Consider the following 27,977-nt stretch of genomic DNA (forward strand, 5'->3'; position numbering starts at 1 on the left):
ATATATATATATTAGATAAACTAGTTAAAAAACGTTAAAAAAGAAAAGGGTAAAAGTTTAAAAAACTTAGAAGAAGAGAAAAAAAAATTGAAAAAGAAAAAAAAATTAAATTAACTGCAAGGCTAAAGAATCATGGGGAGAAAGCCATGAGTTCCGTGCTTTGCTTTCTCCTCCTCTGGAATTCCGCTGCTCTCCTTGGTATTGAAACTGCAGTCCTTGGTAGGTGAACTTGGTCCTGGCTGGGTTTCTTGTTGCTCTTCTGGGGCAGGGGCCTGTTGTAGTGATTCTCAAGTGTCTTTGCCCCAGGTGGAATTGCACCGCCCTGACGAGTCCGCTCGGGTTTGCTTTCGGGAGCTTTTGTTCCCTGAGCGCTTTCCGTAGAGTTCCGGAGGACGGGAATGAAGATGGCGGCCTCCCGGTCTCCGGCCCGGAGGAGCCGAGCACCCAGGGCCCCACTTCTCAGTGCGCCCTTAGAGAACAGCGCCCAATTACTCCCGTCACCCTGCCTCCGGCCGCGCTCCGAGCTGACGGAGCCTGCGACTGGTTCAAGGTAACCCCGAGCTTAGAGCTCACTCCTCGGCTCTGTCTCTGTAGGCGGCTTCCCCGTTCTAATACCTGTAAGCTCTGCGACACTTAGACACCCCCGATCCTTTTGTGACCCTGTGGGACCCGAGGCCATGCTGACCCCGCGTGGGCTTCACCCCGGTTAAGCCTCTGAAGCGATGTCCCTCAGCGGAACAGACTTTTAAAAGTCCCGATTTTGTGCTCCGTTGCTCCGCCGCTTGCCGGGAGCCGGCCCCTCCCCCCGCGGTCTATCTTCCCGTCGCTTTGGATTCACTTCTCCGCCAGTCCTACCTTTCAGAAAGTGGTTGATTTTCTGTTTCTAGAATTGCTGTTCTTCTTCTCTTCGATCTCCCGTTGGATTTGTAGGTATTTGCAATCTTTAGATAAGCTATCTAGCTGATCTCCCGCTACCTGAAGTAGTCTCAGCCTGCTACTTCTCCGCCATCTTGACCAAGTGTATGTCTTTTGATGGTAATGCCCAGAAGCTTTTCACATAAATGTAGCTCTTTAAAGTCTGCTATTAAAGAATGCATTTTGCTAAGCCTATACCATTACCCTGGGAGCAGTTGAGGTTGTGACCTACTTCATCTTCTGCTAGCAGATGTGAGCTTTTCCATACGGTTCGTCTGGAATTTCTGGCTTGTAGACAGAGAGAGAGTGTGGTGGCTGTCCACATGTATTACTGTATCATGAGGTGTGTTCTGTTGTTTTCAGTTTGTAAAGGCTTACCTGGGAGCTCCAGCTGCATGTCCAGGTCAGTAGGAGACCAACATCTGTAACTTTGATATCATGTGGAATCCATTCCCAGGCTTCGCAGGACTTTAATTGGCATGGGAACACAAGCCATGGGATTTTACCTAACTTCTGTAACTTACTGGTTTCACTACACGTCGCTAAACCTCTGGCAGTCTTACTTTTTTTTTTTTTAAAGATTTTATTTATTTATTTGATAGATAACAAGTAGGCAGAGAGGCAGGCAGACAGAGAGAGAGGGGGAAGCAGGCTCCCCACTGAGCAGAGAGCCTGATGTGGGGCTCCATCCCAGGACCTTGGGATCATGACCTGAGCCGAAGGCAGAGCTTTAACCCACTGAGCCACCCAGGTGCCCCTGGCAGTCTTACTTTAAAAGATTTTTATTTATTTATTGAGGGAGAGAGCAAGAGAGGATAATCAGGGGAAGGGGCAGAGGGAGAGGGAGAAGCAGGCTCCCCATGGCAGTCTTACTTTAATCAGACCCCTCCCATTTATTAAGTTTAAGAGTATTCTCTCAAATCCAGTCAGTCTCCCGTCATATTTAAATTGGCTTCGCTAAATTGATATTTTGTTTATCCTTTTGTGGCTCCCTTAGTGTGAATTCTCACTTTCCTAAAGCCTAGTCCCTTAGGAGTGGTAGCTTTATTAGGCTAATTTAAGTCCCTTTGTCAGTAGTGGAATTCCATCGACCTTGATAGTCGGTCAGTCATCTTCAGATACACAGGCTGACCACTGTGACCTGGCAAAGTACCAAGATTGACCTTGAGAGAGTGACAGAATCAAGGGGCTAGGCCCCTTCCAATCCTAGGCCCTCTGTTCTTCACAGAATGTTCTTCATAGAATCAATTGGCCACTCTCCCTCCTACCAAGATCATATGTTACCTTGTTCTAAGAACCAAGTTCTGCTTTTTCCTGAGTTGGATACTTTAAATTAGTAGATGGTGCAGAGTTCATGGCTTTTTATTTTGAAGAACTACAGTTATTCACTGAAAAAGTGCCCTGACTTCACCCAGTTGATTTGAGTGTCCCCAGATCTCTAGATGTCTGTCATTTTCATTCTCTCTGGTGGTTCTTTCACCTTGGATGTTGCCCCGAAATTTCTCTTGGGGGTGTGTTATTCAGAACTTTAGGCATGGACCTTCACATCAATTTCCCAGTAAATTCTTCCAAAATTAGCTTTGTGTTTTTATACTAAAAAGCATTGAATGAGTGACGTTTTAATTCTCTGTGAGGCTACATTGGGCTAGATTGTGTTTCCTAAGCTTTTTAAACTTGCCCACATGTACTAATAATAAACTGCTATCATCAGGAGTTAAGTGAGTGAATGAATCCAGGTTCTGGCAATCTGAAAGAACCTTGTAAGCATGTAAGTTAAGAAAAACATTATTTTCTTAAACCTCTGACTTCCAAATTTATTTGCTTATGTGCATTAAGGATTAGTGGTGAAAAGACAATTAACACCTGAAAAATTTGGATTAGTAATGTATAATAATTGTCATTTTTCAGCATTTTATTTAAAATTATAATTACGAAATGATATGAAAGGTAAAAGGCACAAAAAATAACTTTGGCTAAGGATATTTCTATTTTTGAATCTGAATTCAAAGTAAATTAGCTTTTTTGTTTTCTCTCCCCCCACCACTTTCAACTAGGGTTACACATCATTTTGGAATGACTGTATATCGTCTGGATTACGTGGCTGTATGTTAATTGAATTAGCGCTGAGAGGAAGGTTACAACTAGAGGCTTGTGGAATGAGACGAAAAAGTCTGTTAACAAGAAAGGTAAGAGGAGTGCTAATAAGTAACATCCTTTTAAAAGAGTTTGTGCTGACTAAAAATGAAAGTTTCTACTAATAGATTGAAAGTTGATTTTTAAGTTAAGACTTTATTGGAAATTGTGTTTCCATGTCTTTTTTGCATTTTTGGTTTCTTGAATCTTTGTACATAATGATTAATGTGTAACTCGTTGTTAGACTCACTGGCCCCGTGTCTTGCATATTCAGAAAGACTCCGTATCTCATTTGCTTGCTTCTGAAAGCCATACTTCGGAAAGACTTGATAGAACTTTGTTTTAAAACTCAAGGTTCTTACGTTGCAAGTTAACTATCCATAGGCTGTTGGGGTTTTTAGCAGAATATGAACACTTTTTAGATCTCTACCTTCTCTATTCTAAAGGTCTGTGTAAATAGTTAATTTTGGCTAGTTTTTAAAATTTTAACTGCAGCCTTAACCTCAGGTATTCAAGACTGTTTCTCTTCTAGTCTGTCATTGTGTTTCTTGGGGCCATGGTATTTCAAAACTGATTTTTCCCTTTAATACAGCATCTTAATGAAATCTACAAAATTTTAGGTCAGAACTGAATATTTCTTTTTTTTTTTTTTTAAAGATTTTATTTATTTATTTGACAGAGATCACAAGTAGGCAGAGAGGCAGGCAGAGAGAGAGGGAGGAGGAAGCAGGCTCCCTGCTGAGCAGAGAGCCCGATGTGGGGCTCGATTCCAGGTCCCTGGGATCATGACCTGAGCCGAAGGCAGAGGCTTTAACCCACTGAGCCACCCAGGTGCCCCAGAACTGAATATTTCTTGATTGATATGCCATAATCCTACAGGAAAGAAAGCCACATTAATGGCTTTCTCGAAAGTTCTGTGCAGAGTAAACATCGTATAGCAGAACATGTTCCTTATGCGATTTTAAAATTTAGTAATTCAAAGTAGAGTAAATGAGTTGGTATGAGGTTGGTGTAACAATTTCCTTTTAGAGAACTAGATCATAAAGTGGAATACAATTTTTACTCCGTTTTACACTGCAACCATAGATTTATGGAGGGGAAAAAAACTTTAACACTTTGTTGCAGTTATCACTGAAATATACATATAGGTTGTTACTAATTATAGTAATTATAAAAATTTTTGAATTAATGTTACCAAGCCCTGACTTAAAGTGAAAAGATTTTTATAATAGTTTTTTTGTGGGAACAAGAACCAGCTTTGTGTTGGTTATTGGCAAATTATTTGCTCTTTTGTTCTTTTATTTCTTTATATTTATTTAATGCGTAAGTCTACCATATACTGTGCTCAATCCTGGGGATACTGTGGAGACCAAGAGGCATGTTCCCTGCCTGCATGGGCTTTCTGTTTAGTCTATTTGTGTGACCTTAACTAGGTTTGTTGACAAATCCTTTGGAAAAATACTCCAATATCATTTAATTTATTGACATAAAATAATTATTGCTTTCATTAGAATAATATATATATATATAATAGTTGTAAAATCAAATTGTAAAAGCTTTATAACAAAAAATAGTTGTCTTCTATTCACTTCTCCCCACTCCTTAGTCCTCTTCCCGAGAGGTGGTCATTCTCAATCCTTGTATCCGTTTTGCAGGGTCCCCTTATCAAATTACAACAGACTTGATGGCTTAAAACAACTAATAAGTATAGTCTCACAGTTCTGGAGGCCAGCACATGTTGTGTTCTCATAGACAGCTCTAAAGAAGATTCTGTTCCTTAATTCTGCTAGCTTCTAGTGGCTCCAGGATTTCCTTGGCTTTTGGCTGCATCTCTCTCTGCTCTGTCTTTACACTGCCTTCTCCTGTTGTCTCTCCTTTGTGTGTCTTTTATGAAGATGTTTTCATTGCATTGAGGGCCCCTCGATAATCTAGGATGATCTCATCTCTGTATCTAATTTTCTTCTTAAAGATTTATTTATTTATTAGAAAGGAAGAGAATTCTTGGGCAGGGAGGGGCAGAGGGAGAGAGCAGACTGCCCGCAAGCATGGAGCCTGACCCTGAGATCATGACCTGAGCCAAAATCAAGAGTCCAATGCCTGACTGAGCCATCTAGGTGCCCCATCTTTTCCATATCTAATTTAACATAATCTCATTTACAAAAATTAACTGGGGATTAGGTTCTAGGGATTAAGACCTGAACACCTCTTGGGGACCACTGTTAACTTGCTGTAGCTCTTTGTTATTTCTTTTGGCATTTACATCCATACTTCTAAGTGAGCTTATACTGCCATCTCTCATTTTTATTTATTTTATTTTTCTCTTTTTTCAAAGATTTTATTTATTTATTTGACAGAGAGCTCAACAGTAGGCAGAGAGGCAGGCAGAGACAGAGAGAGGGGGGAAGCAGATTCTCCACTGAGCAGAGAGCCTGACGCGGGGCTCAATCCCAGGACCCTGGGATCATGAACTGAGCCGAAGGCAGAGGCTTTAACCCACTGAGCCACCCAGGCATCCCATGCCATCTCTCATTTTTAAAGATTTTATTTTTATGTAAACTCTACAACCAAACTTGGGGCTTGAACTCACAACCCCAAGATCAAGAATCACATGCTCTGTCAACTGAGCCAGCCAGGTGCCCCTGCCATTTCTTGATAAATCACTTTGAAATGCTGTTTACTTTCTGTTAGAAAAGATGAGGGGAAAAAAAAGTTAAACATTTTGGCTCTCTTAATACCACTTACCTCCACCCACAGCATTCCTGATAGAGTTACATCATAATTTTTTGCAAAACCATGAAGGTCGTTTTATATTGCTACAGTTATGTTAAAACCCTGCAGAGTTTGGTTATATCCTATTGATATTTTCTTTTCATTTTTTAATTTTATTTATTCATTCATTTATTTATTTATTAGATTTTATTTATTTGACACAGAGAGAGATCACAAGTAGGCAGAGAGGCAGGCAGAGAGGCAGGTGGAGAGAGAGAGAGGGGGAAGCAGGCTCCCCACCGAGCAGAGAGCCCGATGTGGGGCTCGATCCCAGGACCCCGAGATGATGACCTGAGCTGAAGGCAGAAGCTTAAGCCACTGAGCCAACCAGGAGCCCCCTTCTTTTCATTTTTTACAAAAGAATTTATTTATTTATTTGTCAGCACACAAGCAGGGGAAGTGGTAGGCAGAGAGAGAGAGAGAAGCAGGCTCCCTGCCTTGGGGCTCAGTCCCAGAACCCCAGGATCATGACCTGAGCTGAATGTAGACGCTTAACCAACTGAGCCACTCAGGCGCCCCTCTTTTTTTTTCCCTAGAGTTTTAATAATTTTTTATCTATCTATCTATCTATCTATCTATCTATCTATCTATCTATTTATTTATTTATTAAAGATTTTATTTATTCATTTGACAGGCAGAGATCACAAGTAGGCAGAGAGACAGGCAGAGAGAGAGAGGAGGAAGCAGGCTCCCTGTTGAGCAGACGTGGGGCTCGATCCCAGGACCCTGGGATCATGACCTGAGCCAAAGGCAGTGGCCTTAACCCACTGAGCCACCCAGGCGCCCCTAATAATTTTCTTTTTAAAAAATATTTTCTCTGTACCTTTTTCTCTTAAATGCTCCCTCAGAGAAAAACTAGCATTATTAATTTTCAAATGTTCAGATACATTAGGTAACTCCATTAGAATTTTCCCTATGCTTCAGTCTGGACTGGTTATGGTTTGGTTCTGTTGGGACTTCTGGTTTCTTTTTACTGCTTTAAACCTCCTGTTTCTGGATCTAATATTTTTTTTCTATCCTTGTGGGAAGAAAATGTTTTGAGACTTCACATGCCTGGAAATTTCTTTACCGTACTACATTTTTATTTGACAGTTTGGGAATAGAATATTAGATTTAAATTATTTTTTCACAGAATTTTGAAGTCATTTCCCCATTGTCTTCTAGTATACAGAGTTGCTGTTAAAGTCTGGTGCCATGTTGATTTTTATTCTTTGTGCGATACCTGTTGTCCTGTCTAGAAGGATTTCTGATCTTCTCTTTATCCCTGTGTTTTGATATTGTACAATATGCCTTGATGTGGGTCTTTTAAAATTTATTATTCTGTGCTCACTTTGGCAGCACATACATTAAAATTTGTTACGCATGGGTTCTTTCAATCTAGAAATGTTCAGTTTTGGTTTTATAAAGTTTTCGTCTGTTTCTTACATCTTTGCTACATTTTCTAGAACTTGAAGTTTGATGTGCACCTCTCGCCTAGTCTTTTTTCTTGTTCTTACTTTCCTACCTTTATTAAGTTACAAGTGGTCTTCCTTACCTTTTTTTTAACCCTCTTTTCAGTTTTTTTAAAATGTGGTTCTAATGTTTCTGATTTCCATTTTGTTTTATCACGACCTCCTGTTTCATGGATGTAACATCTTCTTTTAAATCTCTAAGACTATTACGGCTCTTTTGAAAATTTCTTTTATCTGTTTCTTCAAGTTCTTACTTGCTGTCTTTTGGTTTCTTTGATGTTGAAGGTTTTTTTCAGTATCTTGTCGTTCTTGGTTAACTGTTCATATTTTAAGAATGAGGCTCTCATCTAAGGTGCAGTGCGGTAAATAGAAATTAAAGTGTGGGCAGAGCATACTTACTAGTGTGCCACAGATTGCTGAATTTTGTTAAGGGGTTTAGTACTGTTCTGAGGCAGTGAGGAGTTTTAAGCAGAAACCGTGAGATAACATGGTAAGACTTACCTTTTAAAAAGATCAGTGAGGAGGATGGGTTGAAAGTAGTTTGGGAAAACTAGTTAAGAATCTTAGTCCAGGTGAAAGATTACTAGATTGAATGGAATAACTGCAGAGGTGATGGAGAAGAGTAGTCCCATCTGCAAGAGATTGAGGGGACAGGATTTCATGAGAAAAAAGATCTCTCCCCAGACCAGATTATTGTGACCTGATAAAAGACACACGTCTCCGAGGGTAGGCATGAGGTGGGTGTTGAGGCCAGATGGCAGTAAATTTAAGGAGTAAGTGGGAGGTCAGAAATGGTGTTGTGACCACATTATATGAACAACTTTTTTCTGCGAATGTCCTCCTTTTGGGGCGCCTGGGTGGTTCAGTCGTTAAGTGTTTGCCTTCAGCTTAGGTCATGATCCCGGGGCCCTGGGATTGAGCCCCGCATCGGGCTCTCTGCTTGGCGGGAAGCCTGCTTCTCCCTCTCCCACTCCCCTTGCTTGTGTTTCCTCTCTCATTGTCTCTCTCCCTCTATCAAATAAACAAACAAGTAAATCTTTAAAAAACAAAAAGCAACAAAAAAAACCCCTCCTTTTTTCTTACTCTCTGACCCCTTCCTAAAAGCATGGTCCAGAGTAGTACTGTCCAGTAGAACTTTCATGATGACGAAAATGTTCTGTATTTGCCAACACGCTAGCCACTAGCCATGTGTCTGTGAGCCAGACACTTGAAATGTGGCTAGTGAGATTGAGACATGTTGTAAATAAAAACACACTGGATTTTTGAAAACTTACCGTGAAAAAAGAAGATTATAAAATATCTCAATTTAAAAAAATTTATTACATGTTAATATTTTGACTATAGTGGGTTAAGTAAAATATATTAAAATCAATTTCACCTGTTTGTTTTCCTTTTTTAATATAACTACAAAAATTTAAAAAGCTTTGTGGCATTCATTTATTATTCTGGTTATATTTCTTTTGGGTCATGCTGTTCAGAAAAAGACATACCGTTGTATATATTTTAGTCTTTCAGAAGATTGAGCAGAAGGGTAAAGGACACATGTTGAAGACAAGTTTAAGGGAGAACTGCTGCATTTAAAAAAAAATATTTTAAAATTGTATGACATTTTAATAGCTAACAAAGTAATAGATTAAAATTCGGTATTACAGAATTTTAACTAGAAATTTGTTGCTTAGCCAAGAACTCAGTGAAGTCTGCAGTAAGCTAATACTTGGCTAAAGCAGTATATAGCATTTTCTTTATCTTTTTCTTTTTCTTCTTCTTCTTCTTTTTTTAAAAAGATTTTATTTATTTGACAGAGAGCACAAGCAGGGCAAACAGCAGGTAGAGGGGGAAGCAGGCTCCATGGTGAGCAAGGAGCCTCATAGTGGGGCTGGATCCCAGGACCCTGGGATCATGACCTGACCCGAAGGCAGACCTTTAACTGACTGAGCCACCCAGGCACCCCTATAGCATTTTCTTCCCTCATTTCCCGGCTTTGTATTTTCCACTTTTAGATGGATTCTGTATCCATCTTAGCTTTAAAAAGTTTTGTAGCATTAAAAAATTTTGGTACCAAGCTTGTTGGTATTTTCAGGGTTTCTGCTAGTTGCCACTATTTTGAAAAAAATTTCATCCCCAGATTGTATTTTGTATTTAAATCTTTATCTTTCATTGTGGTATAAGCTCTGATGAGCCAAGTCGTACTTAATTTTTAATTCTAATTGGTTAGCCAGTTGTTTCATTAACATCTGTTGAAAAATTATTTCTCCACTGCTGTAAAATGATACCTTTATCATATGCTGAATTGAATATATAACTGTATGTGATTGAGTTTGTTTCTGTAACTAATAAATGTTTAAAAAGTGAATTTCTTGATCAAATAGCCCAAGGTTTAGCAATGAAAAGAATTAACAGTGAGTAAAAATTGTTCTAGCCTTTTGCACAGTAACTTTATTTTCATTCATGATTGTGGCTAATCTGGTTAAGTTTAAATGTTGGATTTCTTTTTTTTTTAAATGTTGGATTTCTTAATAGAGAATTAATTTAAAATCAGAACCTTGACACTGCATGTACACATTGGGGACTTTAAGTATAATGAACTATTTGTTTAGTTGTTTAAGTTTTTCATTTAAAGGGATGGTAGGAAGAAAGAATTAGTGGATCATTTCCTTCTTATTGCTTACATTTTAGGTGATCTGTAAGTCAGACGCTCCAACAGGGGATGTTCTTCTTGATGAAGCTCTAAAGCATGTTAAGGAGACGCAGCCTCCAGAAACGGTTCAGAACTGGATTGAATTACTTAGTGGTAAGCTTTTGTGTATAAACTAAAAGGTGAATTCTGTTTAAAAGACTTCTGTAAAAGCTGAAAATTCTTTCGAGAGGAACTTACACAAAATGGCCAAAAGCTTGTTTAGTTATTTAGGCAGACTTGAAAGTTATTAGTCACTGAATGGGGAAAATAGTTTTAAAAATTCCATTCCCTCTTAACAAGACGGAGCAGATAGATGGTTCAGTGAAACATAATATTCTTCCTTAGAGCTTCCACCATTCTTTATCAAAATTACCTCATGCTGCCTTACACGGGGTACACTTGAGTTCAGCTGCGATAACAGACAACCCCCAAACCTCTGGCTTTAAACAGCAGATGACTTTTCACTCGTGTTCTAAGTAGTCACCGGCCACTTCGTTCTTGCTCTGGCAGCCAACCAGGCAGAGAGAGCTGCCACCGTCTAGAGCACTGTCTGTCGCTATCGTAAGGGGAAGATGAGCATAGCCAGTTGTTCAGGCTCCTAAGTTTTTGTTCAGAAAGGACATGTGGTTCCAGTTTCATTGGTCAGAGCAAGTCGGGTGGCCTCCCCTCACTTGCAGGAGAAAGGAGAGTGCAGCCGTAGGAGGGAGAACCTGAAATACTTGGCTGACAGCACTGGTGACCACATTTACATTTATTTGTGTATTTGTCTAATCCAGACAGAGAACTTTGAGTATAGGACCTAAGTGTAGAGTGTAGGACGAAGGTTCTCTTGCTCTTCCTCTTTACTAAATACGTAAAACATTGCTTCTACTTACATGTATTAGTTCATGTTCAGACATGCTGCTCTTTTAAAAGCTTTTAAAACTTTTAAAAGCATTTGGATGTTGTTAGATTGGTAATTAAATGCCATTTTTTCCTCACAGTTTTTAACTTAACAGTTTCTAAAAATCATTCTGTTATCCTCTCAGTAAAAGAGTTTGAGTTTTGCATCTTTGTTTAAAAAATTGAATATACACACTCCATTCTTAGCTAATAGAGCAACAGTGGCACCTTATACTTAGGGCAGTGTTCATTCTTTTTGTTACTGATAGAAAACAAACTTATTCACAAGGTAGTTTTGATGAATTTTGCAATTTTTCTCTTGTGGCCATCCCTCTTGTAAATCTTCTAATAAAAGTTCTTTTTACTTCACTGAGTAAAAGAAACTTTAACCAGCCCTTTTTCCCCCTTGGTGCTATGTTCAGTTATAATTTCTTCTGCAGGAATCTTTTAAAATTATGTTGCCCATTTGATCAGGGTTGGTTTGGTTTGAACTAGATTCTTGCTTAGCACCTACCAGTACTGTATGTCACATTGCCCAGCATGTTGTCAACCTTCTTTGGGTTAGTCTTCCACCTAATGCCTGTTGGTGACACATGGCCATTTAACAGAGACTCACTGAGGACTTTAATGTTAAGTCCATATGTTAAATATTAACAAATATTTTTTCAGATAAAAATAGAAGTGCCAACAATTTCTTACTGTACGCTGATGAATCATTTTGTACTTTCTCTGGAGATCACCTAAGCAATATTTGGGTCTTGCTCATGTTGGCCCATTACCACTTCTGGTAGTAATCAGTATTTGTAGTTAAGTTCTCAACTAGTTAAAAGCAGGATTTTTCAAAGTTGTAGTTAATTTTTTTTGGCAGGTAGGTCAGAGTGTTTTTCTTTATGGAATGTAGTTGAGTCTTAGGTTAATGTTATCAATACCCACTTTGGTACCACTTAGCACTATGGAGATGTTTTCACACTCCTCTGTCCATCAACGATCTCTTTATACAAGCTTACATCATATGTGCTGATGGCACATTGGGATTTGGTTTACTAATTCGTCTTAGACAACCAGATTTCCTTTGACTGTTTATATATGTGTCATGCAGCTTACGAGTTTGTGAAACAAGATCTTTATCAAAAATTATTTCATGCTAACGTTATACTGCATAGGCTACATTAAGCTATGGAAACAAGCCACCCCAAAGCCTCAGAAGCCTTAGGACTTCTCACTCATGCTGTGAGTCTGTCATAGGCCACTTCATTCTCAGTAAATGACTCTGAGTGTCCATTTGGACTGGGAATTCAGAGTGTCTGTTTGAATTAGGAATTTGGGTAAATTGTGAGGCTAATTGCTTAGAACAGTTTTTTATTTTTTTAAAAAGCAGTGTTGGGACGCCTGGGTGGCTCAGTTGGTTGAGCTGATGCCTTCGGCTCAGGTTATGATCCCAGGGTTCTGGGATCGAATCCCAGATCGGGCTCCTTGCTCAGCAGGGAGCCTGCTTCTCTCTGCCTCTGCCTGCCACTCTGCCTGCTTGTACTCGCTCGCTCGCATTCGCTCTCTCTTGCTCGCTCGCTCTCTCTCTCTCTGACAAATAAATAAATAAAATCTTAAAAAAAAAAAAAGGCAGTATCCTGTGAAGTTTAGGATGGCCATCAATGCTTGAATATCACTTGTACACTTTAGTCATGTGTTTCTGACATACATTAGGAATGACCTGTAATTTTAGCCTAAAAGTAGGGAATCCAGAATGGGAGGAGGAAATGAAGCAAATTTATTTATTTATTTATTTTTTTAGATTTATTTATTTATTTATTTGACAGACAGAGATTACAAGTAGGCAGAGAGGCAGGCAGAGAGAGAGGAGGAAGCAGGCTCCCCGCCGAGCAGAGAGCCCGATGTGGGGCTCAATCCCAGGACTCTCAGATCATGATCTGAGCCGAAGGCAGAGGCCCCAACCCACTGAGCCACCCAGGCGCCCCGCAAATTTATTTTAAATTAAGAAAGCATCTACTTCCTGCGTAATGAAAGTACTGATAGCTTGGTGATTTTTTTAAAGAATTTTTTTTTCTTGTGAAAACACACAACATAGGATTTACCATTTTGACTTTTTAGATGTTCAGTTCTGCAGCCAACTTGTTGAATTGTAAGTTCTTAGAATGTCTTAAGTTGCTTCCTGGTGATGTAATATCAGATACCAGTTCTTGCTGCTCTAATGACATAGAAGCTATGAAACTTGAAGTGCTTCCATACTGCAAGCATCTTAAAGTCCATTTGGGGAACAGTTGTGTCTTTCTTTCCTTTCTTTTCTTTCTTTCTTTCCTCCCTCCCTTCCTTTCTTTCTTTCTTTTTCTTTGGTTTTTTCTTTTTTTAGATTTTATTTATTTGTCATAGAGAGGGAGAGACAGTACCAGCAGCGGCAGGCAGAGGGAAAAGCAGGCTCCCCACTCAGCAAGGAGCCCGATGTGGGACTTGATCCCAGGACTCTGGGATCATGACCTGAGCCATCAAGTTCCCCAACAGTTGTGTATTTCTAATAATTTGATGACAGATTAGGGTTTAACAGTGTGATTCTCTGAAAGTCCAGTAGCTCAGAGAAGAGAGAAATCCTTGGGAGCTTTAGTCATTGGAAGAGGAAGCAGAACTTGGAGTAGGCCTTTGAAGGGTAAGACTGAGATGGAGATGGCAGTAAGTGCTCTTGTTCAGAGGGGCTAGAGAGATTGGTGGGCTTATCTGTCCTCATGTAACTTAAGTCCAGGATTGCTACTTGCTTGTCAGGACTGTGGTTCTGTGCTGTAGTATTGGCGGATATGTGCAGAGGAGGCGAGAGTCTGTGTGCAGAAGAGAGCATGTTGGTCTGGTGGTTACTGGTGAGGCAGAAAAGGTGCACAGGGGTCTAACAGAGGATTTGACAGAGGGCTCTTGTTTACCTGAGGTGGCGGTACCTGAGGTTTCATATTTTTGTTATTTACACTGTACATTTGTACACACTAAAACCACCAGTATATTTTAAGCATTTATATATCTCAATTAAAAAAATAATAAATATACATGTATTTGAGACAAAGACTACTGTTTTTAATTTTTGACTTCATGAAATCTTGACGTATAGTTGATCAGTTTGGTCACAAGGCGTCACTAGGCTGCCAGATTTATGAATAAGGCTGCTTTTGGTTTTGTAACACATCCAGAGCAATAGCGAAGTTTGTTTTTTTTTTTTTTCCTTCAGCAAAATCATTAAGGTACCTCTCAATATGACATTTTCACTGAAGTAATTGTTGGGCTGTGGACGTAAATAACCTTTTCTTCTCCGTGTGTACTTCTCACCGTTTCCTTTACAATAGTGAGCTACAAATACATTCTGTACATTTTAGTTTCCTTGTATAGCTTATAAAATCTTTTCAAATAATGAATAATTTAGAGGCTGATGAATAACAATATGGATCACAGTAACATCTTTTAATCTAGAGTTTTGAACACAAGTCATCAGGCATTTATTATAAAATATTTAAAGGAGATCTGATATTCTGCTTAAATTGAAGCAGCTCAGTCTTTAATAGCTGTGCTAGTTTAAACATTTATTGTATATTCACTCTTCCAGCTACCCTCCATCCCAATTTATACTGGTTTCTAAAGTATGTAATTTCAGGGGTGACTTTACTCTTTGGATTTAGCTTAATTTATTCTTTTTTTTTTTTTTTTTTTTTTTTAAACAAAAGGCAGAAATGTCAGGATGCCAAGACACTTTCACCACTCAGTTATTTCATTGTACCTTTTTTTGGGAGCCAGGAATAGTATTAAACACTGCGTTTTACCCCTGCTGTTTCAGCCTTCTGCATGTGAGATTTCTTCATTTTTTCAAATATCTGAGGAGGTCTGAATAACATTTGTATTGGAGTGAGCAGGTGAGATGTGCCGTCTTTGAGGGAACTATTGCAAAGGGAGATGATGTCTGAGCCCCTTTTTATTACTTCCTCTGAGGCAGAAACTATAGCCCATAAGAAGGTCCAGTCATAAACGGAACACCTTATTTGAAGGTAGGCCTGTGTTTAGGCTTTTCTCATTTTTAGTAGCAACACTAAATTGTGAGGTAGCATACTTTGAAATTGATAAATTTCTCATAGGAACTTAGTTTATAAGATTTAATTATGGAGCGAGTGGATAAACATTAGTAGGATTTCAGTACAATAAACAGTAAGTTATAAATTGCTAATCCCATTCATTTCCCATGAGAAAAGAAATCATTGTATAGCAGCAACATTAGAGGGATTTTGTATTTTTAGGTCTGCAAAGAGATGTTATTATTATTACTATTTTTTTAAGATTTTATTTATTTATTTGACAGAGAGAGATCACAAGTAGGCAGAGAGGCAGGCAGATAGAAGTGGGGAAACTGGCTGCCCACTGAGCAGAGAGCCCAATGTGGGGCTCGATCCCAGGACCCCTGGGATCATGACCTGAGCCGAAGGCAGAGGCTTAACCCACTGAGCTACGCAGGCACCCTGCAAAGAGATGTTTAACTGTGGACTTCTCAGAATAATCTTGATCTCTTCCCCCCTCCCATTTTTGGAATTAGATAGCCAAGATAGTCTCTGAGGCATGCAATACCCTTCTGTTTAACTAGTGAGTTGCCAGGGAAAAGTACTATTTTGATAATTGGCAGATTATAGCATAGTTAGTTAGTTTTAAAGTTGAACTATTATTTATGGGCATTTACATAAATTTGGCTATTGATTATTTTATGTCTATTTAAATTTCCAAAAGACAGAAGGAAGTCAGAAAACACAACCTAGCCAATTCTAGCTTAGGGTATTAGGCTGCCCATCACATGCCAGTGATTTGAGAAAACACAAACCCCAAACTGTCTGGTGAAAGGTAGAGTAGACAGGCATTTGTTGGGGAGATAATGGGTTGGTACAAACTTAAAAAATGGAAATCATAGCACCTGTGAAAGGTCTGTGACTCCATTCCAGGGCTCATTATATTCTGCATATAATCGCTGCCTACCCACTCTGTTGTTCCTTTTGCCGGTAATGCAGGCTCCTCTCTCTCTCTCTCTTTCTTTCATATTTATTTATTTGAGGGAGAGAGAGTGTGAGGGGGGAGGAGGGGCAGAGAGAAAAGCAGACTCCCCGCTGAGCCAGGAGCCTGATGCATTGGGGCTGTATCCCAGGACCCTGAGATCATGGCCTAAGCAAACACAGACACTTAAACTGCTGAGCTACCCAGGGGCCCCTCCACTTTTTTTCATAGGATGTTGATTCCTTAGGGATTTCAAGATTTAGTTTGAAAGTTCTTTTTAAATTTTTAAATTTAGGGGCACCTGGGTGGCTCAGTGGGTTAAAGCCTTTGCCTTTGGCTCGGGTCGTGATCCCAGGGTCTTGGGATCGAGTCCCACGTCAGGCTCTCTGCTCTGCGGAGAGCCTGCTTCCTCCTCTCTCTGCCTGCCTCCCTACCTGCTTGTGATCTCTCTCTCTGTCAAATAAATAAATAAAAAATCTTAAAAAAAAAACTTAAAAATTTTTTTTTTAAAATTTAAATAATTTTTTTCCCCTTGCCTCTTTGAAAACTGCATTCCGTTTGAGGTCTTTGCTCCTGCTTTGCTGCCTGGGGTGTGCCTTTAGCTAGTGAGCCTGGGCAGCAACATGGCTCACTTAACTTTCACTCAGGGTCACTGCTCAGGACTGCCTTTTGACTAGCACTGGCAAACAGTTGTTTTATATATTTTATCCAGGTTTCTGTTTGTGTAAGGTCAGAGGGTCTAATTGTATAAGTTGAGGACTGATTACTCTTAACATACCCCCGTATTCTTTAGTGTTAAGTCATATGGTAAAATACTCTTGTTTATGGCCAACTGAATAATAAGATTGTTCAAAGTAGCACTGTTCACTAGAACTTTCTATGATGACAGAAATGTTCTATTTCTGTGCTATCCAGTCAGTAGATAGTAGCCATACATGGCTGTTGAATATTTTGAAACATGGCTAGTAGAACTGAGGAATGGAATTTCTTATTTATTTAAATTTCATAGCGGTTAGTGGTTAGATAATATAGTTTGTTTTCTCTCAATATTATAAAATTTCAACCTTATAGCATTTGCATATAATGAAAGTGCCTGTGGTTGATCTTTAATGTGTTCCAGTTTAGAGAATCGCTACAGTATTTTTTTTTTAATTAAAACAAAAAATATGGGGCGCCTGGGTGGCTCAATGGGTTAAAGCCTCTGCCTTCGACTCGGGTCATGATCCCAGGGCCCTGTGATCAAGTCCCACATCGAGCTGTCTGCTCAGCAGGGAGCCTGTTTCTCCATCTCTCTCTGCCTACTTGTGATCTCTGTCTGTCAAATAAATAAATAAAATCTTAAAAAAAAATACACCTTCCTTGGAGGTCATTTGGAAAATACAGAATGTACGAAAAAGGAAATTTCTCACACATAATCCCAAAGAACACCAAGGTTAATATTTTGATATATTCCTTTCCAGTCTTTAGAGAAAAAAAAATTATCTTAGTGAAAAAATTTCGGTTTTATTTTAAATATTTCTATTTTGAAAGGAAATGTGCATAGGAGACAGGTTTAACATGGTAAAATGTTTTTCCCTTCTAGAATTAGATTTGTATTATTTGACATCAAAGAATAACATGGTCGGGGGACCTGGGTGGCTCAGTGGGTTAAAGCCTCTGCCTTTGGCTTGGGTCATGATCCCAGGGCCCTGCGATAGAGCCCTGAATCAGGCTCTCTGCTCAGCAGGGAGCCTGCTTCCCTCTCTCTCTCTCTGCCTACTTGTGATCTCTGTCAAATAAATAAAATCTTAAAAAAAAAAAAAAAGAATAACATTGTCTAAATAGGCTTTCCTAGTTTCATAGGGTGGGTATATGTAGCAGTTTCTGGAATAGCATATTAATCAGGAAACTTTAGTTTTGTTTGTCACACATTGGTGTTTTAATAGAAAAGAAACCTGGGGCGCCCGCATAACTCAGTGGGTTAAGCCTTTGCCTTCAGCTCAGGTCATGATCTCAGGGTCCTGGGATCGAGCCCCACATTGGGCTCTGTGCTCAGTGGGGAGTCAGTCCTCCTCTCTCTCTGCCTGCCTCTCTGCCTACTTGTGATCTCTCTCTCTCTGTCAAATAAGTAAGTAAAATATAAAAAAACAAAAAACAACAACAAAAAACTTTTGCTCTGGTTGCTTTTTGGTAACAGTTGGAGAGAGGCCAAGTATATTTAATATTTAATTGAATTCCATATTAGGATAACTGTTGAAGACTGCTTTCATTTTGGTCCTTTAAGTAACTGTTGTGCCTGAAAATGTGCCAGGTGCTTAGAATCCAAAGGCCTGGCCCTCAAGGGGTTCATGGTTTAGTTGGCAAGAAAAATAGTTAGATTTCCTTCTCTTTCTTTAGGAGGGGGGAATAAACCCCCAAATTTTATTGTTTATCTTAATTGTACATTTTATAAAATTAGCAGAAATAATACCTATCATTTCTAACTTCTGAAATTTTTTGTTTAGGTGAGACCTGGAATCCATTAAAATTGCATTATCAATTAAGAAATGTGCGGGAACGGTTAGCTAAAAACCTGGTGGAGAAGGGCGTGTTGACAACAGAGAAACAGAACTTCCTACTTTTTGACATGACCACACATCCCCTCACCAACAACAATATTAAGCAGCGCCTCATCAAGAAGGTTCAGGAAGCTGTTCTTGACAAATGGGTGAATGACCCTCACCGCATGGACAAGCGCTTGCTGGCCCTCATTTACTTAGCGCACGCCTCCGACGTCCTGGAGAATGCTTTCGCTCCCCTTCTGGACGAGCAGTATGATTTAGCCACCAAGAGAGTGCGGCAGCTCCTAGACTTAGATCCTGAAGTGGAATGTCTGAAGGCCAACACCAGTGAGGTCCTGTGGGCAGTGGTGGCCGCGTTCACCAAGTGACCGCGCAGAATGAAGTTCCTTTCTCTCATGTAAACCAGTAGTTTTTCTTCTATTGACTTCTGGTTTTCTGCAATTTGTACTTTCCACACTATAATTGGCTTTTGTTTTATGAAGTGGTGGATGGCTTTTTCTTTTTTGTATGTATGCAGGATTCTGCTGGTACGAGAGGCCTTCCTCTTTCTGTTTTAAAAAAAAAGTTTTACTGCCATATTGGCAATCCATTCCTTGTTGCCATTCTCACTGTTAACCTGTTTTGGGTTGCTGGGATGCTTTGACTTTTAGAGTAACTCCAGTCTCCCCACATGCACATCTTTTGGATTACCTCAGGTTGAGTTTTCCCCACATGTGCATGTATATCTAGCATTCTGCCTACAATTCAGACAGAAGTCACAAAAAGGCCTTTAACTCACCAAAGGTAAATATCTGTATCTATTAGGACATTTTATACATAGACCTCAGTTGAGATGTATACTTAGTGAAATTATTTTTAAATTGAAACAACACAGTAAATAATATAAAATGCCCCTTGGATTTTGTTTCCCATTCAAATCTATTGTATTATTACACTTGCTGTAATTTTAACTATTAAATCATAAAGGTCCAATTGTTTCACAGAGCCAATTTGGGATGGGCTGCATTCCAGTTATTCTGTATATAGTCTGAATTAAATATAATTTGCCCCTTCTGGCCACTCTTGCCTCCATCTTAGTATTTTGCGAGATTTCATTAGTTGTACACCTGGTGCCCCTCAGTTGCTTCAGTCAATATTATCTGATGACAAAACAGACCTCTCATCATTGAAGGAAAGAGAAAAGATGTGTCTGATTGGTCCCAAGAGTTTTTGAGCTGTGCCATTCATGGTACTCTTCGCCTATGCATCTCCTTTTGGAATTATTTTTGGTCTCAACTGTTTTTTATCATTTCTATAGGGAAGAGGCTTGTGACCAGTACTAATCTTGAGTACAGTTTTTTCTTTTTCTGTCCACAGGTAAATTAATGTCTGCTCTTAAATGTCATTTATCTACTCACACTTTCTTAGGGAGAAAAAAAAATCAGATGTCAATTTTAGCAGATGTTGCATGTAAATTGTTAGCAAGTAATGACTACAACTCAGATGATTAAGAATTTTGTAACAGAAAGCTCTGCTATGTTTTAATTTTTATATACAATTATGATGATTAGCACATTGTAAGAATATAAACCTTTGCTTTTTAAAGTTTATTTTTACTATTTCTTTATCACTGTTTATGGTATCAGCATTGGTTTCATAATGTAAATACTATATATTGAACAAATTAAATGTCAAATTTTTTATTACCATAGTTCATGTTGATAGTGGGGCTTTCAGGTGTTTAGAGATTTTTTTGGTTAACATTCAATGCAAAAGTACTAGATGGTGTATAACTTTAGAGTTGAATTTTAAGGGATTCCTTAATATGTATTCTATCTTTTTATCTGAAGTAATAAATAAACTATGATCTTGAAAGTGCCTGAATCAGAGCAAGCATGTCATTTGTATTTTTGTATTCTACCATAGTGTTCTTTCCTAATTAAGTTTTAACTTGGTATAGTGTGGTAATATTTTGAAATAGTGCAGGGGCTAGCAGACTTTTTCTTGTAAGACTGGGTAATAAATGCTTAGGCTTTCTGAGCCATATGTGATGTCACAACTACTCAACTCTGCTGAATGAGAGTTGCCATGGACAATACAAATAAATGGGTGAGGCTATGTTCCAATAAAACTTTATTTACAAAAACAGACAGCTGGCCATTAGTAATAGTTTGCCAGGCTCTCTCTCTCTCTCTCTCTCTCTTTTTTTTTAAGTAGGCTCCGCACCCTGTATGGATCTAGTGTGGGGCTTGAATTAATGACCCTGAGATCAAAACCTGAGGTGAGATTAGGAGTTGCATGCTTAACTGAGCCACTCAGGCACTCCATATATATTCAAGCCCCACACTGGATATAGAGATTACTAAAATAAGTAAATAAAATTAAAATATAAGATTTTTTTTTCTTTTCTTTTCTTTTTTTAAAGTAATCTCTGTATCAAGCATGGGGCTTGAACTGAGGACCCTGACATGAAGAGTCACATGCTCTTCCAACTGAGCCAGCCAGGTGCTCCCTTGCCAGGCTCTGTATTTATTATTATTTTTTAACAATTTAAAAGGTTTTATTAATTTGAGAGATAGCACAAGCAGGGAGGAAAGGGCAGAGGGAGAGGGAGAAGCAGGCTCCTAGCTAAGCAGGGAACCCCACGTGGGGCTCCATCTCAGGACCCTGGGATCATGACTTGAGCGCGAGGCAGACACTAAAGCCACTGAGCCACCTAGTTGCCCCAAGGCTCTGTTTTTAATACATGGAAAAAGACAGATATTATGTCCTTCAAAATTAACTTCCTTTACCTCTAAAAATGACACTACTGGTAGAAATTAAATATGGAAACTGTTAATTTGTTTTTTTCCATAAAGTGAATACTCAACTGATAACTGATTCTATCCTGGAATTTCTTTTCAGGTGAAGATTTACTGTTTTTCCCTTGAAAAGATTTTAGAAGTGAGGTAATGGATATTTTTCCAGAGTATTCTTCACTTCATCACCAGCATCTGTTCTCAAGGGGGAAGGGCCTTGCCCGAACTTCTGTCAGTGTTTGTTTCAGAGCTGAGTGCCCAGCCCGCTCTTAACCTGTGAGTGGCCCCAGCTTCAGTGTGGGTTTCTGTAGCCAGAGGGGAGGAAAAGTAGTATGATCTGGATGTGGCAGGAGTGGGGGCGTTTCCTAGAACTCTTTCTCCTATTAAAAAATGCTACTGCATATAGAGCTCTTTAAAGGAGAATGATAGGACCTCATGGAAGTAATTGTGCTGTGTGGCAGGAGCAGTTCTTCCACAGGTTTATGCCACTTCGATCCAAGAATCAGGCAGTGAATTCTAATATAATAAAACTTACATGAAGGCCTGTTGTGTAAAGAATCTGGTCTTTAAATTCTTCATATATTATTTAATTGTTGAGTGTTCCTTAAGGTAACCTGATCTTTAACAATGTTCTAACCTGATCTAGAACCATGCTTCAATAGAAAGGAGAAAAGGAACTTACTTACACTCTGTGTCTAGTCAAGTAGTCTATACCTTGTTTTGACCTCCCCAAATTACAATTACTGTTTTCATTTAATGAAGAATAAGATTGGAAAGGATGACTTGCCCATTCTCACATTACCTGGTAAGTGTTTGAACTTTTAACCCTGAGTGATTGAATAGTAGTTGTGGCATTCAACTACAATTTTTCCTTTCTTGTTTTGGCACTAGGAGGGGACTTCTTTTCTCTAATAGAGACAAAAGTAGAATAGCAGGCATGTGAAGAATTCTCATGGTGGTACAGAATTCAATGAAAAAGGTATCTTTGCCTTCTTCTAATATCTTGGTCTAACGTCTATAAATTTTCTTTTGGGAATGAGAAAGTGGGTCAATTGTATATGTTCTTAGAAGAAAGAAACATTGTGAGATGTTGGCCAAGAAAGCACCTGACTTGTTGAAGTAGGTCTCAATGCCCAGTGGTCTCAGGCACGTTCCATCTTTCAGTTCTTCCTGTTTGTAAACAGATGGATGCACCTCTGAATTTGGTCAACACCCAAAGTAAAGTGAAAGGGGCTGGTGTTTTGGTTCAGTGGCAGTCTAGGACCAGTAAGTAATGACATTCAGCCTGATGATGACAAGGGTCCATGACTGCCAAACGTGGCTATCCTTGCCCCAGGAACATGGAAACCAGTAGTCACAAGTGTGTGTGAGGTAATTTACCTTATGAAGTTTAATCCCAACTTTATGGCCTCCATCTTGTATTAATGTATTAAATATATTTACAGATAGTGTTGCTCCATTTCACTTTCATCCAGATCAAGATGACTGACAGCCTGAGAAAATTTCCAATTCATTGTAGCCCACTGAGTCCTGAGACAACATCCTGGCTCTTGTGAATTTTGCACAAATTTCCTGTATTCTTTAACAACACCAGTAAGGTAGTGGTATTAATGTCATAACCTTGCAGGCAACCTTTAAAAGGGTCTGGATGGTAATATAGTTAAACTGATACACATACCTTCTCAGTCCAGTGTTAGAATGAGCATTATATGGTAATAGACAACTTTGTTTTTCCATTTACATTGTGGAGAGCTTTCAGAATAAGCACACATCATTCTTAGCATTTTTGGCTTCATTGTATAACTTTTGCCATTAATGAACATTTGGATTATTCTCGTATTTGTTATTATTACAAACAGTATTGTATGTTTTGGTACGTATGTCTTTATATTTGATTTCCATAGGAAGAATTCATAAAAGTGAATTTGCTCAAAGAGCATGCCTTTGAAAATGTAAAAGATAAAACCAGTTTGATTTCTAAGGTTCATATTAACTAACACTTCCACCAGTAAAGTGAAGCTGGTTACTTTATACTTTAGCCAGTAATGTAGAGGGTATCACCAATTCTGGTCTTTGCCAACCAAGCTAATAGAGGAGAAGGATCAAATTACTTTAATTACTGAAGGGTTATCGTTTACTATCTTTATTGGTAATTTGTATTTATTATTTTTCCGGTGAGTTACTTTTTCATGTTCTTCCTTCTTTTTCTAATGGGCATTGACCTGTTTTTTGTACTGATTCATCAGGACTTTCATATATTATGGATATTAACCCTGTGTCTGTGGTTCAGTTGGTTTCCCCCCAGCTTTGGAGTTGGTATATTGTAAGGCCTTTTTTTTTTTTTTTTAAATAGTTTGGGAAAATGTATGGTGCAGTGCTCAGACATGGAATGTGTGTAGACCTTAATTGTCCTACTAAAGAGATCTGCCTGGTATCAGATTGGGATATGTACATATCATAAGAATTTGGGGGATATGACTACAACATCTAAAAATCACATAAATACATAATTTGTGAATGTGTATTATGTAAACATTTAATTTTCATTATTAAAATACAAATGGAAAATCACATAAGCAAATGTATAGGCTAATAAATTATTATTTTTTAAAAGATTTTATTTTTGTTTATTTAACAGCGATCACAAGTAGGCAGAGAGGCAGGCAGAGACAGAAGGGGAAGCAGGCTCCCTGCTAAGCAGAGCGCCTGTTGCAGGGCTCAATCCCAGGACCCCAAGATCATGACCTGAGCCAAAGGCAGAGGCTTAACCCACTGAGCTACCCAGGCGCCCCAATATTTTTTTTAGTATATATATATTATATATATATATATTTTATTTTTTTTTTTTTTTTTTTTTTAAGATTTTTGTTTTTAAGGAAACTTATACCCAATGTGGGGCTCAAACTCAATCCTGAGATCAAGAGTCATGCGTTCTATTGACTGAGCCAGCTGGGTACCCCTACACTAATTATTTTAAGGCACATACACTTGCAACCATCACCTAGGTCAGGAGCTAGATCCTTGCCAGCTATCCAGAATCTAAGGCTTCCTCCCAATTACGATCCCTAACCTTTGAGAGCGATCACTGTTTGACCCAGAATGCTTCTCTAATAACTTGTCCCGTTTCATTTTTCATTTGATGTCATTTTAAGTCTCTTAATTTATAGCACCCCCTCCCCGTTTTATCCCTTGCAAAATATTTGTTGATGAAATTGGATCACTTATCCTGTAGACTTTCTCTGAAGTTTGGATTTTGCTGATTGTATCTGCACGGTGTAGTTTAATGTGTTTTTCTGACTTCTGTACGTCCCAGGTATTGGTAGTTGATCTAGAGGCTGTCAGATTCAGGTTTGTGTGGGCAGCACTGTTTCACAGGTGGTGGTGTGTTCTTCCATCAGGAAGCCCAGATGTCTTTTATTTTGTGATGTTAGTAACCTTTTAATTATTTTTTAAGATTCTTGGTGTATTCATTTGAGAAAGAGAGAGAGCACACTAGCGGGGGGAGAGGCAGAGGGAGAAACAGACCCTCTGTTGAGCAGAGATCACATTCAGGGCTGTATCCCAGGACCTGGAGGTCGTGACCTGAGCCGAAGGCAGATGGTTAACCATCTAAGCCACCCAGGCGTAGATGTTATCTCCTTGATGTTAGTAACCTTATTGGTCAGTTCTTACATCTTACGATTTATTGGGATTGCACAGTGGTGATATTTTAATTCTTAACCATTTGTTTATTATCTGGAGAATTTGTATAAAGAAGAATTTCACCTTAGATCATTAATACCATTATTAATATAGTTCATGGAGGAAGGGTAGGATCAATTCTGTTTTATTTATCAATTTTCAAAATAGAGTTGGTTCCTTAACGTTCTCCAAAGGTAACTGATTAGTTTAAGTATTGTGAACTTGTGGAAATAAACACTCTATTATCATCATCATTTTCCTTGATGAGAGCCATGATTCTTGATAAGAATGGAAAAGTTGGAGGTACAGCATTAAGGCAGAGGCAGAAAAAAAACCTTGGAGTTCTGCGTTTAAATGGGAAGTATCAGTGTAAACTTATGAGATACTTTCTTCCTTTTGTATTGTGGTAAAATACAAAATTTACCATTTGAACCATTTTTAAGTGTACAGTTCAGTGCCCCGTTTTGTGTAGCTGAGCTGTGTCTGCACTGTGAGAACACCATTATATGCTGCAGTCTGCCTTTTAACTCTTACTTAGTCTGAACTCCTCAGGGAAATGCATATTTAATACTCACTACCATTCCTTATGTCATTGTCTGTCATTTTGGTTGTCTTGCTCATTTGCTCGTAGATCATTCAGAAAGGGCTTGTGAGCGTAATAATCCTTGAGTGAGTGATGACAGTTTATCGGCAGCTCTTCATTTGAAAGTCCATTTGGTTAAAATTCTAGGTCATATCTTGTTTTTTAGTGTGTTTAAGTATCTTCTTTTTGGCATAAAGCATTACTGTCAATGTCTGATTATAACATGGTTCTCTTTCCCTCACGAATGCTTGTTCTCTTTGCCTGGAGCCTATGGGATTTTTCCCCCCAATTTTTCTTCAGCGTCACCACACTGTGTTTGGGTGTTTGTTGTTCTGGATCAGTATTCCCAAGTACGTGGTGTGTTTCTTTAGTATGTAGTGTAAGATCTTTTCTTATTCTCAGTTTCAGGAAAATTAAAGTTTTAGTGTTCTGTCCCTTTGGGTTTTTTCCTTTGGAGACTATGTTTATAGCTCTTCACATCTATCACTTCTGCTTGGGTTCTTCTCTCTCTTTATGTTTGATCTTTAAACCTCTCATGCTTTTTTTTTTTTTTTTTTAATCTTCTTTAAGATGTTATATTTACTCACTAGGAATTCTTGTTCTAATTTAGTTTTTTCTGAAATGCTTTTTCTGAGTTTTAATGACCAATTTCTGAATATTTTTCTAATTTCAGTTTTATATATTTTTTATTTTTTTATATTTTTATAAGCATATAATGTATTTTTAGCCCCAAGGGTACAGGTCTATGAATTGCCAGGTTTACACACTTCACAGCACTCACCATAGCACATACCCTCCCCAGTGTCCATAACCCAACCACCCTCTCTTGACCCCCCCGTCCCCCCAACAACCCTCAGTTTGTTTTGTGAGGTTAAGAGTCTCTGATGGTTTGTCTCCCTCCCGATCCCATCTTGTTTCATTTGTTCTTTTCCTACCCCCCCAAACACCCCACATTGCATCTCCACTACCTCATATCAGGGAGATCATATGATTGTTGTCTTTCTCCCATTGACTTATTTCGCTAAGCATAATACCCTCTAGTTCTATCCACGTCATTGCAAATGGCAAGATTTCATTTCTTTTGATGGCTGCATAGTATTCTATTGTGTATATATATACCATATCTTCTTTATCCATTCATCTGTTGATGGACGTCTAGGTTCTTTCCATAGTTTGGCTGTTGTGGACATTGCTGCTATAAACATTTGGGTGCATGTACCCCTTCGGATCACTACGTTTGTATCTCCAGGGTAAATACACAGTAGTGCAATTGCTGGGTCATAAAGTAGCTCTATTTTCAACTTTTTGAGGAACCTCCCTGCTGTTTTCCAGAGTGGTTGCACCAGCTTGCATTCCCACCAACAGTGTAGGGGGGTTCCCCTTTCTCCACATCCTCACCAGCATCTGTCATTTCCTGTCTTGTTAATTTTAGCCATTCTGATTGGTGTGAGGTGGTATCTCATTGTGGTTTTGATTTGTATTTCCCTGATGCCGAGTGATGTGGAGCATTTTTTCATGTGTCTATTGGCCATCTGGATGTCGTCTTTGCAGAAATGTCTGTTCATGTCCTCTGCCCATTTCTTGATTGGATTATTTGTTCTTTGGGTGTTGAGTTTGCTAAGCTCTTTATATATTTTGGATACTAGTCCTTTATCTGGTATGTCATTTGCAAATTTCTTCTCCCATTCTGTCAGTTGTCTTTTGGTTTTGTTGCCTGTTTCCTTTGCTGTGCAAAAGCTTTTGATCTTGATGAAGTCCCAATAGTTCATTTTTGCCCTTGCTTCCCTTGCCTTTGGCGATGTTCCTAGGAAGATGTTGCTGTGGCTGAGGTCAAAGAGGTTGCTGCCTGTGTTCTCCTCAAGGATTTTGATGGATTCCTTTCTCACATTGAGGTCCTTCATCCATTTTGAGTCTATTTTCGTGTGTGGTGTGAGGAAATGGTCCAATTTCATTTTTCTGCATGTGGCTGTCCAATTTTCCCAACACCATTTATTGAAGAGGCTGTCTTTTTTCCATTGGACATTCTTTCCTCTTTGTCGAAGATTAGTTGACCATAGAGTTGAGGGTCTGTTTCTGGGCTCTCTATTCTGTTCCATTGATCTATGTGTCAGTTTTTGTGCCAGTACCATACTGTCTTGATGATGACAGCTTTGTAATAGAGCTTGAAGTCTGGAATTGTGATGCCACCAACTTCGGCTTTCTTTTTCAATATTCCTTGGCTTTTCGAGGTCTTTTCTGGTTCCATATAAATTTTAGGATTATTTGTTCCATTTCTTTGAAAAAAAATGGATGGGATTTTGATAGGGACTGCATTAAATGCATAGATTGCTTTAGGTAGCATAGACATTTTCACAATATTTGTTCTTCCAACCCAGGAGCATGGAACGTTTTTCCATTTCTTTGTGTCTTCCTCAGTTTCTTTCATGAGTACTTTATAGTTTTCTGAGTATAGATTCTTTGCCTCTTTGGTTAGGTTTATTCCTAGGTATCTTATGGTTTTGGGTGCAATTGTAAATGGGATTGACTCCTTAATTTCTCTTTCTTCTGTCTTGTTGC

General features: G+C 38.8%; 1 protein-coding gene across 1 annotated transcript in view; it reads left to right on the top strand.

The window, feature by feature from the left end:
- The window catches only part of LOC111140914 (golgi phosphoprotein 3), a 67,428-nt gene extending 47,180 nt beyond the window's left edge, over window positions 1-20,248 (top strand). Inside the window, exons 2-4 of the mRNA XM_022493174.1 lie at window positions 2,970-3,101; window positions 9,945-10,059; window positions 18,324-20,248. Coding sequence (XP_022348882.1) covers window positions 2,970-3,101; window positions 9,945-10,059; window positions 18,324-18,748 — 672 coding nt within the window. The 3' untranslated portion in view covers window positions 18,749-20,248. The remainder of the gene's footprint in view (window positions 1-2,969; window positions 3,102-9,944; window positions 10,060-18,323) is intronic.
- Window positions 20,249-27,977: the final 7,729 nt, after the last annotated feature.

Source organism: Enhydra lutris, unplaced genomic scaffold, assembly GCF_002288905.1.
Source record: "Enhydra lutris kenyoni isolate GAN:26980312 unplaced genomic scaffold, ASM228890v2 scaffoldscaffold5, whole genome shotgun sequence".
Classification (NCBI taxonomy): Eukaryota; Metazoa; Chordata; class Mammalia; order Carnivora; family Mustelidae; genus Enhydra; species Enhydra lutris.